General features: G+C 46.8%; 1 protein-coding gene across 3 annotated transcripts in view; it reads left to right on the top strand.

Annotated features, from left to right (window-relative positions):
• The window catches only part of TRMT10C (tRNA methyltransferase 10C, mitochondrial RNase P subunit), a 129,876-nt gene that overhangs the window by 13,038 nt on the left and 103,465 nt on the right, over positions 1–13,373 (top strand). Inside the window, exon 1 of one of the 3 annotated variants that reach the window (XM_085622381.1) lies at positions 9,503–9,524. The exons of the other annotated variants lie outside the window; for them this stretch is intronic. Within the exon in view, the coding sequence (XP_085478507.1) occupies positions 9,522–9,524 (3 nt within the window). The 5' untranslated portion in view covers positions 9,503–9,521. Of the gene's footprint in view, positions 1–9,502; positions 9,525–13,373 lie in introns of those variants that run through there. 3 annotated transcript variants of the gene reach the window in all.

Below are 13,373 nucleotides of genomic sequence, written 5' to 3'. Positions count from 1 at the left end.
ATTCTAAGTATCCTTCTATTGGGAGGCTGACCAAGGACCATGTTTCCTGCAATAGTATGACCTCGTGATTTTTTAAAAACATTATCACATCTGGGGATTGAAATTTTTGGGTAAAGCCATTGATGTTCCATGAGCACACTGAGAGACCAGATTGAGTTCAATTATGATTTCCCCCGTCCAGGGCCGCTGGCAACCAGGCCCAGTCAATTGCTTTGGTTTTGGCCTCCTCTTTTTTTGGATAGATCGCCCTTACTGGGGATCGCCCTTTGGCTGATCTCAATACTGAAAAAAGTGATGGTCCCTGTTTGTCTAATGTGACCGAAGGTTTCACAAGGACCGATGGATACCGTGGTTCTGTTTGGGGAACTATTTTGATGCCCCATTTATTAAATAAATCAGACCTTGAAATTACTTCCTCTTTGATTGCTGAAGTTGAGAAGGTAATTAACGTTGATTCTGTGAGTTGATTACTTTCGATAGGTTTGAACTCGATTGAGATTATATCATTGGATTCGATATGGCACAATTCGGGGGTGCATTTGAAAAGTTTCAAAATGTTCCCTCTGTTCAGGATGTCATGTGGTCCTTGTGTATAATATTCAGGAATGAATAACAGTTTAGTTTTTAAGTTAGATGTTAAGAGGTCCGGGCCAGAGGTCTTATGATTATTTTCGTCTATGGTTTGAGGTAAATCAATTCTCCTTTGAATATGGGACGATTGTTGCTTAAGTCCAATATGTTCACCTCGGGGTGCATGGTCTACTTTGTTTGGTAGAAGCTTACCCGTTTGTAGTATGTCCAAGTTCTTAGATAATGTTATCTGGAAATTTTCCTTGCCTCTTGACCTATACTCGTCATCGTGCTGTTCTGTGATTTCATTGTTTTGAATTTCTTTTGGTGCACTCACCGTGTTTGCTGGAATTATCGAGTCGTCTAATCCGGTCTTGATGATGTAAGATAATGTTTCTGACTTCGTGACTTTTCCCGGCTCATCTGAAGTCAGAGGCTGTGGGGACTTTGCTGTAACCTCTCCCCTGGCCCCAGGTAGGGACTTGTTTTTTTTGCTATTGGCAGGTGTTGATGGCACCTTGCCTGGTATCTCTATGAACAATTGTGTGGGTGATTTTTGTGGTGATGTGAGGACGGTATCTAAATTAACAGTGCTGATTGAGCTTAGTCGTGTGTTAACCTTTTCAGTGTGTGATGGCTCGCTAGTCATATTTTGAGTCGCTGTACTACGTTTATTGCGTTTTTTCCGTAGTCTCTTCCTTTCTCTTTTGCTCAGGTATTGATTTTTAGGTGATTTATTTGTTGGTCCCATACCTGGGCCGGCGTCCCCGGTGTCATCAATTTGCGCAGTCTCAAGTGTAAGTGGTTTGTCTGTTTTTGACGTGATATTATTTTTGTTGTTTGATTTGATTAATTGAAAAATACCGTATTCCTTAGGTGCCGCTCGATTATCTGGAGACGGAACTATTACTGGAGCGTTGATTGACCGAGTGGTGATTTTTGCTGAAGAAGCCTTAAAATGTATGCTTTGGTCTTTGACTTTTGGGGTGATTCCATTTATTGAATGTGAATCTGAGAGGTGTGATTGAGTTTGCACGCCTGGTGGTAGTTTCTTTATTTCTGTCAGGACCATAGCAAGGAACTGAGGGAGTGTAGACAGGCTATCGATTATTGGCGAGCAGCAGCATATCGCTTGGGTCAGGTTGACTTTAGATTGCGCTTTCGTTATTAAGGTATTCAAGCCTTCTAGTTTGTTTTCGATCCCTGCCGTGTATACTGCTAATGTATTTAAAAGGTCGACTTGTAAATCGAGTTTGTCTGAATGGTAATTTAGTGCAGACACTGTAGATTGCAAAGTTTGGAGGAGCTGGGGCCAAATAATGGTAGAATCAAACGCTGCTGGGTCATGACCGTTTTTTGTTTTATTGAGTTCTGTCTTGAAAAAGGATAGGTCCAAGAGGGAGTGGTCATTGGGCTCACCTGGCTTTGTTTCAGGGGATTCATAATGGGCAAAGACGGGTGGTGTCGTTGGCGTTAACGGCTTAATGTTACCTGGAATGGTTCTTGTCCATTGTGCTGCTTGGGGGGTGGATTTTATTTTGTTTCCAAGGGAGCCCGGATTATCTAGATGAATGTTAGATTCCTGCTGTAAGGGTGATGGTCTGGGATTGAAAAGAGAATCATCACTTGAAATGGTTATTGGTGATGAACTCTGTTCTTTATTAAATTTTTGTAAAGGGGGAGGTGTGTTTCCTAACCGCGTAACTGGACTTGACCTATTTTTTTCCGGGGTGGGGAGTGCGTCCCTTGTTAAATAACTGTCTAAGGGTGTGGTGGAGGCCTGGTTTTGAAGATGATCGTGAATCATGGCATGCACTTTGATCTGAGCTGTGTTAATATTAGGAAGAGCTTGGGGCAGCTGAACAGGTTGAGGCGATGTTTCAATGGGGTTGGTAGAGACTTGAACTTTGGTTCCTTGTTTCTTAAAGAAGTCTCTGAGGGTCCTCTTTTTTACGTCATTAGTTGATTCGTCCTGCATATTATGCTGTTGAGTTGAAGGCGTCTGGGTTATTTCGTTCTTGGTAATACAACTTATGTGGTCGAGGCCATGTTCATAATTCTGCAGGTGAGTTGGTGATTGCACAACCTCACTCCTTAGCGCCATTACAGTCTCCTGATCCTCAGATAGTTCTGTGGGTTCTTTGTTCAACTTCTTGCGGTTTTTGGCCGTTTCTTTTTTCAGCCTTCCAGACCGCATTGTAATTTAACCCTTTTTTTCTTTTTTTTTTCCCTTCCTTCTCTTGGTTTCCTTGTAATATGATGTAATACGATGTGTTAGCTGTTACTATGTTTTTTTTGTTTTTTTGTTTTTGTTTATATGAAAAGGAAAGAGGTAAGAGAGAAGCCTAGGGGAGGGGGGTTCAAGGGGCCACCCCTGACCCCGTTCGACCCCTCTGTTCTTTCGATGCTGCCCCCAATTGCCCCTAACTACTTGATCAGCGTTTACCGTTGGTTCCTGGCTCGCGAAGTCCACCGGCAGTTTCACGGTGGTGGTGTTGTTGAAAGTTGCTGGGCTCTCCGCCTTTCACTTTCCTGGACGGTGATGGCGGTAATGGCTCTAAAGCAACAGGCAGCAGGCGGCCAATCAAGCTGCTGTGACTGCTGTGGACTCAAGCCGCTCGGTTCGTCAGCTGCGGCTCTCAGCGGCTCTCCCCCGTCCCGCCTCGTCTGCGGGTCTCGAGTTGCGAGCCGCGAGTCACGCTCTGCTCTCCCGCCGTGACTCTCAGCAGCTCTCCCACGTAACCTGCCTCCACAGTGGGTCTCCAGCCGCAAGATCTACCTGCCGCGGCTCGGTTCTCAGCTCCGCAGTTTGCAGTTTCTTGCACCGCGTCCGCATCTATGCTGTCTCGATCAGACAGTGACTCGCCTTCCGAGCATGCACAATAGGAATCCCACAACGTTAATAAAGGTCTTGAAGAATCATTCACCGGACACAGGGGTAGGCCAGGGGTCTTCGGTACTCCAAAAAGCTCTGTGCCTCCAACTACCGACTGCCTCTGGCTGCCGATGTCCGCCGATGTCACCAGTGTGCACTGCCGAGCCTCTGCCGCGCCCTCCTCCTCCCTCCTCCGCCAGAGGCCTCGGGCCTCAGAGGCCACGGGGAAGTCCAGGCTGCGCCCGACAGCAGCGCCCGAAAGCTCCCTGCGGAGGTAAGGCGGGGGCAAAGCTGAGCGAGGGCAGAGAACGGGGCAGGGAGCGGGGCGGCGTCCTCCTCCCGGCGCTCAAGCTCGCACACTCACCCCTGACAGTCCTGCAATCCGTGAGCTGCAAAACCCGGCCTGGATTCCACTGGTACACTGGGAAAAACTTCAATGCTGCTGAGTGTGACACGTTTTCCCGTGTGCTAACACTAGTGCAGGTTACTCATACAACTTCAGCTGTCAGTGTTGGTTTTCTGCTAAATCAGGAGTATCACTGCAATGCCAGTGTTTCCATTGCCTCATTATGGAAACCCCGCATTGCCATCAGTTTTCAATTGTCTCCTTACACAAAATACCACTGCAATATGCACAGCACTACTTGTGGGAATATGAAAAAAAAATCAATGTCACACCAGAAACGAATTGTCTTGGTACTTCCAAGATGCCAGTGCTTATTCTGCCCCAGTAAGAATAAATCAACAAACCGCCATGGCGATTTCTACACTCCTTCACCATATAAATATGAGTGTGCAACCAGGAACCACACATCATTGTCATGCGGGAAACAACTATGTCCTCGGATATACAGCAACAGTCCCATACCATAATCCATACTGCCTAGTAATATACTGCACTGCCTTTCAGTGCAAACGCCCACACTGTCCTCGTTTAAGAAGCACCACTCAAATTTGTGCTGGAGTCCTCTCTGCTGTTCTACACACAGCGTTATTGTCATGGCAAAACCCACATTGTGCAGCTACACACCCTGCCACTGCATTACGAAAACCCGGAATTAACTAAGGAAATGTATACCATGCTTAGTGAAGTTATTTACATTTTTCCTTTCCACATCACACTCAAAGAATTTAGTCTGTCTTCTTTTTTTTTTTTATATTGTAGACACACCCCTTTCATGTTGACGACTGTCACCATGAAAAAGTTATGCTTTAACAGTTGTCATAATTGAGAATATCTTAATGGAGGTAAAACATGATACATTTACTGAAACTATGTTTACAGGATCGATATTAATACATCAACAAAATAGTGAAAATGTACTGGGCGATCAACCTCCAAATTAATCAGGTCAGTATATAAATGTAATGATTATAAGATATTCTGTAACCCTATGTACTGGACATACTCGGTATTAAGTGAGAACGTGATGAACCCCTAATTACTATAAACATCTTTTTAAAATGGATTAGGGCGTGCCTACATTCCCTAATTGTAAATAAAACCAGATGCGTTGTAGTATTTTTAAGAATGATGTTAACTGCATGTTTTGATACCAATGCTAGATAAATGTAATTAAAACATTTTTTGGATTGATAAGAACATTGATTGAATTATTCCTGTATGTTATGGTGATAAATTATAGTTCATGAGAAGAAGGAATTATCTTTTTTAAAGAAATAAAAATGTTCACAGTACTTCAACTTAGGGTTCTAGATGTATGAAGAAGCCTTAGCAAACAGAACAAGCATTGGCATAGCCAATAGGTCTTGCCTTTGGGACGTTATAAGTGTTTAGCCATGCAACAGTTGATGTTGTTGCACCAAGGATATTCTGCTGCATAACTAAATACTTATAAGGTCTCAAAAGCGAGACCTATTGGCTATGCCAATGCTTGTTTACCACTGTGGAAGGGAGGGAGTCGATAGTGTGGGAAGATGGTTTTAGGCTTGCAATTATACTGAAGACCTTGTTTTCCGACATTAGCTCGAAGTCGGACTAATGCGCATTGTTTTTTAGCTGGAGGCAGACCCTGATTGTCTTTGGTAAGAACTCTTTCTGATTGGTCAAGGGTGATTCAAGGGGGGCCGGTTGAGTGGGAAGGGGGATTTGAGGTTTGGATGAAGGATTGTTCAATTTTTGTGATTTTATCAGAGAAGAAGGCGGCAATTTCTTCACATCAAACATTGGTGGCTTTGATTTCGTGAGAGGGAGTGCAGTTTGTTTGGCTTTTGACAATGTTGAAGAGTTCTCTCTGTTTTTCGCCTGATCTAGTTGGCTGCAGAAAAAAGATGCCTTTTCTCTAAAAATGTGTTTTTTGTATGCCAGCCGAGCAGATCTAAGTTGTGCAAGGTCGAGGGGTTCAGTCTTCAAGACCTTTCTGCTTGTCTGAGTTGACGCCTTTCGTTAATAAGATCCATGTTGAACCAGGGTTTAGATTTGATTAGCCTCATTTGTGTGAGTTTGAGTGGCGCTACTTGGTCTAAAACCTCTGTTATTGTTGAATTAAAGTGTGTAGTGAGGTCATCGGCCGTCCAGGTGGAGGGTTGGAGTTGTAGATGGGCATGAATCCCGGATTCAAGTTCGGTTATAGGGACTTCTTTGATGTTTCTGGTCCAGTGCTTAGGTTTGTCAGAACAAATAGGTTGGTGGCTGACAAATGCGTCAATGTTGAACAGAATAAGGTGGTGGTCAGACCAGTCAATGGGAGAAATCTCTCTCAGAGAGACCAGTTCATTTTTGGTAATGATCGCATCCAGCGTTGCACCTTTGATGTGAGTTGGTTCATTGCAGAATTGTTTGAGGTTGGATATTTCAAGTAGGTTGGATCGGTTCTGGACTGTGGAGTCTTCTTGGTCGTTCCAGTGGATATTGAGGTCACCCAGGAACACGTCTTTCATGTCTGTCAGGGAGAAGCGTGTTATTAGGTCTGTTAGTTCTTCAGTGAAGAGGGCATGCTCTCCAGGAGGATGGTAGATGGTGTGAAATTTGATGTGTGGGGTGCCTTTGGCTGTGAGTTCGACACCTAGATATTCAAATGACAGGTATTCTGCAGATATAAGTTTAGTAAGCTGTATTTCAGCTTTGTGAATAATGACTAGTCCGCCACCAGTTTTGATCGGCCTGTCTTGTCTGATGTTGTAACCTGGAGGGGCGAGGATGTCGAGAATGGGGGTGGAGTGGACATTGAGCCAGGATTCTGTGAGGAAAGCAATGTCTATTTCTTCAGCGAGTAGAGTTTCAGCAATGTCTGTGGCGTGTTGTACTGCTGATCTACAGTTGAGGAGCATGCAAGAGAGAGGACAGGGAGCCTCAATGATGAGGGTTGTTGAGTGGATAGAGGTGTATTGAGCAGGAGGTCTAGACGAGTGGATAGTTTTAGGGATATTGTTAGTGCCAATAATAACAGGGATAGTGAAAGGAGCCGTATTCTGGCTCAGTGCGAAGTAAGAGTCATTAATCTCATCCGGTTTCGGTATCGAAATGGGGGGGGGGTGGCGATCATGGTTGGATTGAAGAGCCTGACTTGCCAACGGAATGTTGGGCCGAGGGGTGCACGATGGGGCCATGTGAGAGGCATTGAGGGTGATGGGAGCAACACTACCCGGGGAGTGAGAGAACGGTGGCTTGATCCTGTTGTGAAGGTCTTTTTGTAAGTTTAGGAAATCGGCAGCTAGGGAGTTAATTTTCAGATCCATTCTGTTCAGTTGCTGGGTTATAGAGCTGAAAAAGCGTACTGCTTTTGGTAGGGGCCGAGAATGCATTGGGTCTACGGAAGGAGAGAGAACAGAGGTCAAGGATTGGACGGAATCAGTAGGATGAGAGAGGGAGAGGTTGAACGCGGGTGGCCCTGGTTAGTAATGCTACCATTTGAGGTGTTCGGAGGAGGTGTAGTGTATCGCATGTCCAAGGGAGGCGGGAGAGCAATGATAGGGAGGAAGTCAGAGTCCCGGGGATTGTCAGTGAGATTAGCAGTGGAGACAGGTTGTGCATGTGTATGTGGGACAGCGGAAGGGTAGTGGACAGTGGTGATAGGGAGGTAAGTGTCCTCAGGATTGGTGATGACGTTGGACATGGGGATGTCCCGGGGATAGTCAGTGAGATTAGCGGTGGAGACAGGTTGTGCATGTGGATGAGGGGCAGCAGAGAGGGAGAGGGCAGTGGTAATAGGGGGGGTAAGTGTCCGCTGTATTGGTGATGACGTTGGACATGGGGATGGTAAGGGCAGGGAGAAAAGGGTCAGTGATGGAGAGAGGGTTAGTTTGTGAGAGAAAGTTCAGATTATCAGGGGACGAGAGGGGAGTGCCTGTGGTGATATCAGTCGTGGGAGGGCTGTAGTTAGTGTCTGAGCTGTCTAGATTGAGATCAGCCTTGTGGTGTTTGTTAATTGTGGGATTGCTGTTCCTGGTGGGATCCGTAGAGTGTCATTATGGTGGGTGTTTAACGACGGAGAGTAATGATAGGGGTAGTGGGGTTGTAGTGAGTGATGGTGGATGTCCATAAGTTGAGGATGGTGTCTTCAGGGCAGGGGGATAGGATTGGTTCCGTGTTATTTGTCAGGGTGGAGGAGGAAAGGGGAGATTGGGCTTGACGGTTCAGTTGGGTTAACAAAGAGAGTAGTGTGGGGAAGTGGCGGTCGAAAGTGGTGAGGTGCGGGTCGGTGGCCTGTATGAGAATGGTTCCAGTTCTGTAGATTGAGATAGTGAGTTCCCCTTTGAAGGAAGGGGAGATGGTTGTGGAGATTTCTTCGCCATAAGGAATGATTACTGACTTGGCGACATGAAGGTGAAGAAAGAAGGTGTTTTTCCACTTGGGCGATTAGTGTAAAGAACGAAGTTAGTTTTCGTGTTGCCGTAGGTCGCTGTGCGGTAGTTATCCACTATAAGTGTTTCCGGGTGTTGTTTTAGAGTACTATGTTTGAAGTTCTTTTTAGCGTTACTGGTCATTTTGTCAGGGTAGTTAATGGACCAGGAGTTGGGTCCGTAACACACGAGTTTAGAGTTCCGTGTGGGGTTAGGCGGATGCATAGTTGGTGGAAGGGAGATCGGTAAAAGAGTGAAGGGAGGAGAGCTTCCTTCCTTGAAGGGCAAACTGATTAGCAGTCAGGAGCAGCCAATTTTAGACCATCAAATACATAACGTAGGCGGAAGGCAATACGTTCAGCTGTTGATCGGAATAGAGTGAGATCAGGGCATAGAAGCGCCAGGCGCGATCCTATAGAAAGCCCAGGTGCAATCGGGAAAGGCGAAACTTTCAGCTGTTGGGTCGTTTCAGGTTAGAGCGCGATCAGGGCAATAGAAGCGCCAGGTGCGATCCTATAGAAAGCCAATTCGCAATCAGGAATCGAGCAGCAGACTGGGGTGAAAGTTTGACATTTATATGTAGTATACAATAAACTCTAACAAAATCAGGGTTCCCCCAAACATGCTCTTACAGTAAGCTTAAAAGCATTAAGAGTCAATCAGCAGACCGGAGAGGCCAGTTTGGTTAGATTTGTACAAAGTTATATGGTACGCCCATAGGTTCTGCATTAGCTCCCTTGGCAATTGGGAGCGGCAATTTTAGGCAGTTCAAACTTTGTTTTTCATCGGTTTGAAGATAATGTGCAGGCTCATGTAATCGGCTGCGGGCACTGTGAGATCAAGCCTGCTAATAATCTGTGATGGGAGCGTGCGCTTCGTCAAGACCCTCTGCGTTCAGGAGCGGGCCTGGGCGCAGAACAGGCCGGAGACAATGTAGCACAGGCTTTCGCAGCGTCGGGTGTAGACGTGGGCAGGAAGACTCCAAGTAATTAGCGGGCCGAGAATGTAAGCGACCATCCGCACAGGGGTGTGGAATTTATGAACATATCTACTTGTCCATGGGGCAGGTTGCTTTATAAATCTACTTGTCCTGTAATAAAATCCACTTGTCCCTTTTGTGCCATGTGATGCAGCGACAAATTATGGCAGCAATCTCATTCTATATGAGCTCTAATATAGCCTCTCTGATTATGCCAGCGCTCTTTCCATAGCATGGTTTGAATACTAGCAATTCACTTATGTTTCCGCAGATCTACATACTGGGGCTGAGGTGATGGTAAGCAAGAGTTCCAGGGTTGGAATGCTCTTTTGAAACTGTGCAAATCTACTAATTTGCATGTTTTAATGATTTTCACCGACTCTTCTCTAATCTTTTCCCATACTGAAAGAGGTTGGATATTTACCCCTGACAATGGCAGACATAAAACCTCTTCCAGGGCTGGGAAAGTAAACTTGCAAACACTCAGATTTTCGCATGAGCAAATCTACACCTGCATATATGCGCATGCTAAAATGCAGTTCACAAATATATTCTAGGAGTACTATTTCTTGGCCTACTTCTGTAAAGTCTTGTGAATTCACAAAAGTCTTATATCTGCACTTAATCCAAGCACGTGGGTGCACTTTATTTAATAATTGGGCCCCTAAATAGGTCTTACGTTAACCAAGACCTTTTGTGTTTATTAAAATGTTCTGTCTGTCGGCTAGCTTCACTGTGAGTGACAGAATTCTGTTCTTTCACAAGGAGCATATCGACACACAGTTGTTTTGTTCAATGTCAGGAACTACTGTGTAATGTTTGCTTTTTGAGACCAATTTTTTTTTGCTTTTGCCAATGTTTGTTATAATGGTGAGGGCCTGGCAGCTCCCACACCAATAAGGTTATACAAAAACAATGCCAAAACAAGTCACTCCTTGACAAACCCAAAAGGCTGACCAACAATTTCAGACCTACTGGCTTTACCGATGCTTGTTTATTTTTGTTTCCCATAATCTTATTAAAACTAGTTACACCGATTTTTCCATTATGAATATTTTTGGGAAATACTAGCGTACATCAACACCTTTTACTAAATGATGCTGCAAAGAAATGGTGCCTACATTTTTTCAGCAGTTTAGCGAAATGTTTTCACATTTTATTTTGTGAACATTTTATTTTGAAAGCAAAGAATCGTCAATCATGCTTTCAAGCTTCTGCAAATATTTGCTTCTAATCAGAGAGCATTCTGGGAGCAGTATACATAGCCTCATATTGCTAAATATTGAAAACATTTGTACACTAAGTGCTGTCAGTAGTGCAGTCTGAGTTTACAACATTTACTTAGAGCACTCACCCTATGCCTTTACATTTATGAACCATAAATACAAGTTTGAACAGCATTAACACATTGACACAAATATTACCTTAACTGCAGGCAATGAATGCTTTTACCGGATCCAGAATGTGGAACTGTAAACTGGCTGCCAAAGGGTTTATACTGTAGGGGGTTGGGCCTACTTGTCCCAGGGACAAAATACACATGAAAACTTGTTGCCCTTGACCCCAAACAATATGTCCCGGGCGTCGGGCTATAGGAATTCCACATCCCTGATCCGCATGTAAAGTAGCAGCAACAGCGGGTTGTTGGGAGTCAAACGCACAGAGCATAGTCTCGTGTGAGAGCCAGTCGGTGCAAAGTGTCCGCAGTATAGCGCAGTATGGCGGGCGAGCAAGCTCCGATTTCACTGGAGCCAGATTAGATGTACTGTGGGGCCGTTCCGGGGGTTAGTTCTAGGTGCCACCAGGCCAGTGGGGCTCTAACCTGGACCACGGGCGGGAGAGGCTTTGGGTTGTGCGGCGGGCAGTTTATGGTGCTGATCTGCGGGATCACTCCGGGGTGGGGCTACGTCCAGGCGCCACCCGGCCGGAGGGGCTCAGTCCTGGCCTACGGGCAGGAGAGGCTTTAGGTTGTACGGCGGGCAGGCTCTGACTCACCGGAGTCAGTAGATGGTGAAGAGCTGCGGGACTGCTCCGGGGGGGCTGGTGCTGGTTCTTGGCGCAACCAGGCCGGAGGGACTCGATCCTGGCCCACAGGCAGGAGAGGCTTTGGGTTGTATGGCGGGCAGGCTCCGGCTCACCGGAGTCAGTAGATGGTGAAGAGCTGCGGGACCGCTCCCGGGGGGGGAGGGGGGCGGGGGGGGGGCTGGTTCTTGGCGCAACCAGGCCAGAGGTGCTCGATCCTGGCCCATGGGCAGGAGAGGCTTTGGGTTGTATGGCGGTCAGGCTCCGACTCACTGGAGTTAGTTGATGGTGAAGAGCTGCGGGACTGCTCCGGGGGGGGCTGGTTCTTGGTGCAACTAGGCCGGAGTGGCTCGATCCTGGCCCACAGGCAGGAGAGGCAATGGGTTGGGCGGCAGGTTCCGACTCACCAGCGCCAGTTGAGGATGAGCTATGGGACCGCTCCGTTGGTGAACCGACACTGATCTCGAAATCCTAGTTGGAGGGGGAGTCGTTGCGGACTCGGATCTGTTGGGCTCGATGCAGACGATGATCATCGACGGTGTGAGTCCGGAGGGAGGCCGGAAACCATACGTCGGCGCAATCAGGGTAAGAGTTCATAAAAAACTGGGGCCGTTGTAAGTCTGTTGCTAGATGCCAAGAATTGAGGCAGGTGATCGGGTAAAAAAACGGGATATTAACCTATTTGTTAATCCCAACCCCGTAGCTCCATGGGAGAGCTCCTACACCGCGGCATTCAGTCTTCCTAGAAACAGTGTTGTGACACCCTACTGGGATGAGCTGCTTCAGCCTTGCCAGCTAAACTAAGTGTTTGCACCCCAATTGATTAGCATGTTTGCCTACATCAGTCCCTTGGCAACACAAAAAAGTTGGACATTTGGCACAAACTGGAGTTGCTGCTTGATGCAGGACAAATATCTAAAACGAAGAACAATCCTGCACCCTGCCTCCCTACTTTGGAAGGCCTCAGAGCACTGGACCATGGTCGTAAGGTCGCAGGAAGAGAATGACGCTTGGACCTCGCAGAATACAATAGTGGCTGCAAGATGTAGAAGAGCAGGCCAGCCGTGGTGCAAGCAAGGTAAATTGTGACTTCCCACTACCCTCTGGTCACTGACTGGACAGTAAAATACAGCCATAATTTGGGTGCATTGGACACATAACCCCACAAGACCTTGGTACCATTGCACTTCCTACACTATTGAAAGCTATGCCTTCAGACGTTGCCTCTTGCCCTGAGCATGGAATTCATGAATCTGTGCTGCAAAGCCCAGGGCAGCAGACTCCCTCCTTTGGGCCTCTCAGCATTGGATGATGACAGTGAGGCCTAGGGGAGGGTGGGCCTTGCGTGAGCTGCACAGCAGCTCTGGATTATGGCTTTGTGGGGCATGGGAGAAGAAACCAGTGACATAGTAATGTTATCATGGACCCTGATGCAAGAAAATGACGCCAGACAGTAAAAAGCTGCCATCATTTGGGTGCATTGGGTCCCTAACAGACTTGAGCTCTGGTGTCACTGCACATGCTGCACTATTGTTAGCTACAACCCCCGAGAGAGGATCCATGGGCCTCATAGCCATGTTCCAGTGCTGCTAAGCTCATAGGTGGGTGCCTCCTCCTGTGTGTGTCCAGCCATGTCTGTGATGCCTAGGGGAGGTAGGGCCTCTTGCAGGCCTCACTGCTCTGGAACATGGCCCATGAAAGAGAGGGACGTAGCACAGCAATGGTGCCATAGTGCAGAGTGAAAGCATCCCTCACCCTCGTCCACTGGCTGCACAGTACAGTAAAGCCACAATATGAGAACATTGGGCTATTAATATGCCTGAGCCTGGTGCCACGGCACCTGCTGCACTACTGATTGCTATTTCCCAGTTAGAGATTTATGCACAGGTCCAGGGTCCAGCCCTGTGAAAAAAATGTAATTGGACCCAGGGGTGGGGGCCCACACTACGCGCTCCCCTCTCCTGTGCCTCTCAGTCATGGTGTAGCATTGAGAGGATTAGTATAGACCCATTGGCCAACCATCACTGAAACAGCAAAACACACAAGATGATGGATGGAATGTTGCACATTGGCAAAACATTCACCCCCAGTCACAGATCTGGGTTTAATCCATCGTTATTTTGC

This window comes from Triturus cristatus, chromosome 8 (genome assembly GCF_964204655.1).
Source record: "Triturus cristatus chromosome 8, aTriCri1.1, whole genome shotgun sequence".
NCBI lineage: Eukaryota > Metazoa > Chordata > Amphibia > Caudata > Salamandridae > Triturus > Triturus cristatus.
The sequence above is the reverse complement of the archived record's forward strand: the minus strand, read 5'-3'. Positions and strand labels throughout refer to the sequence as shown.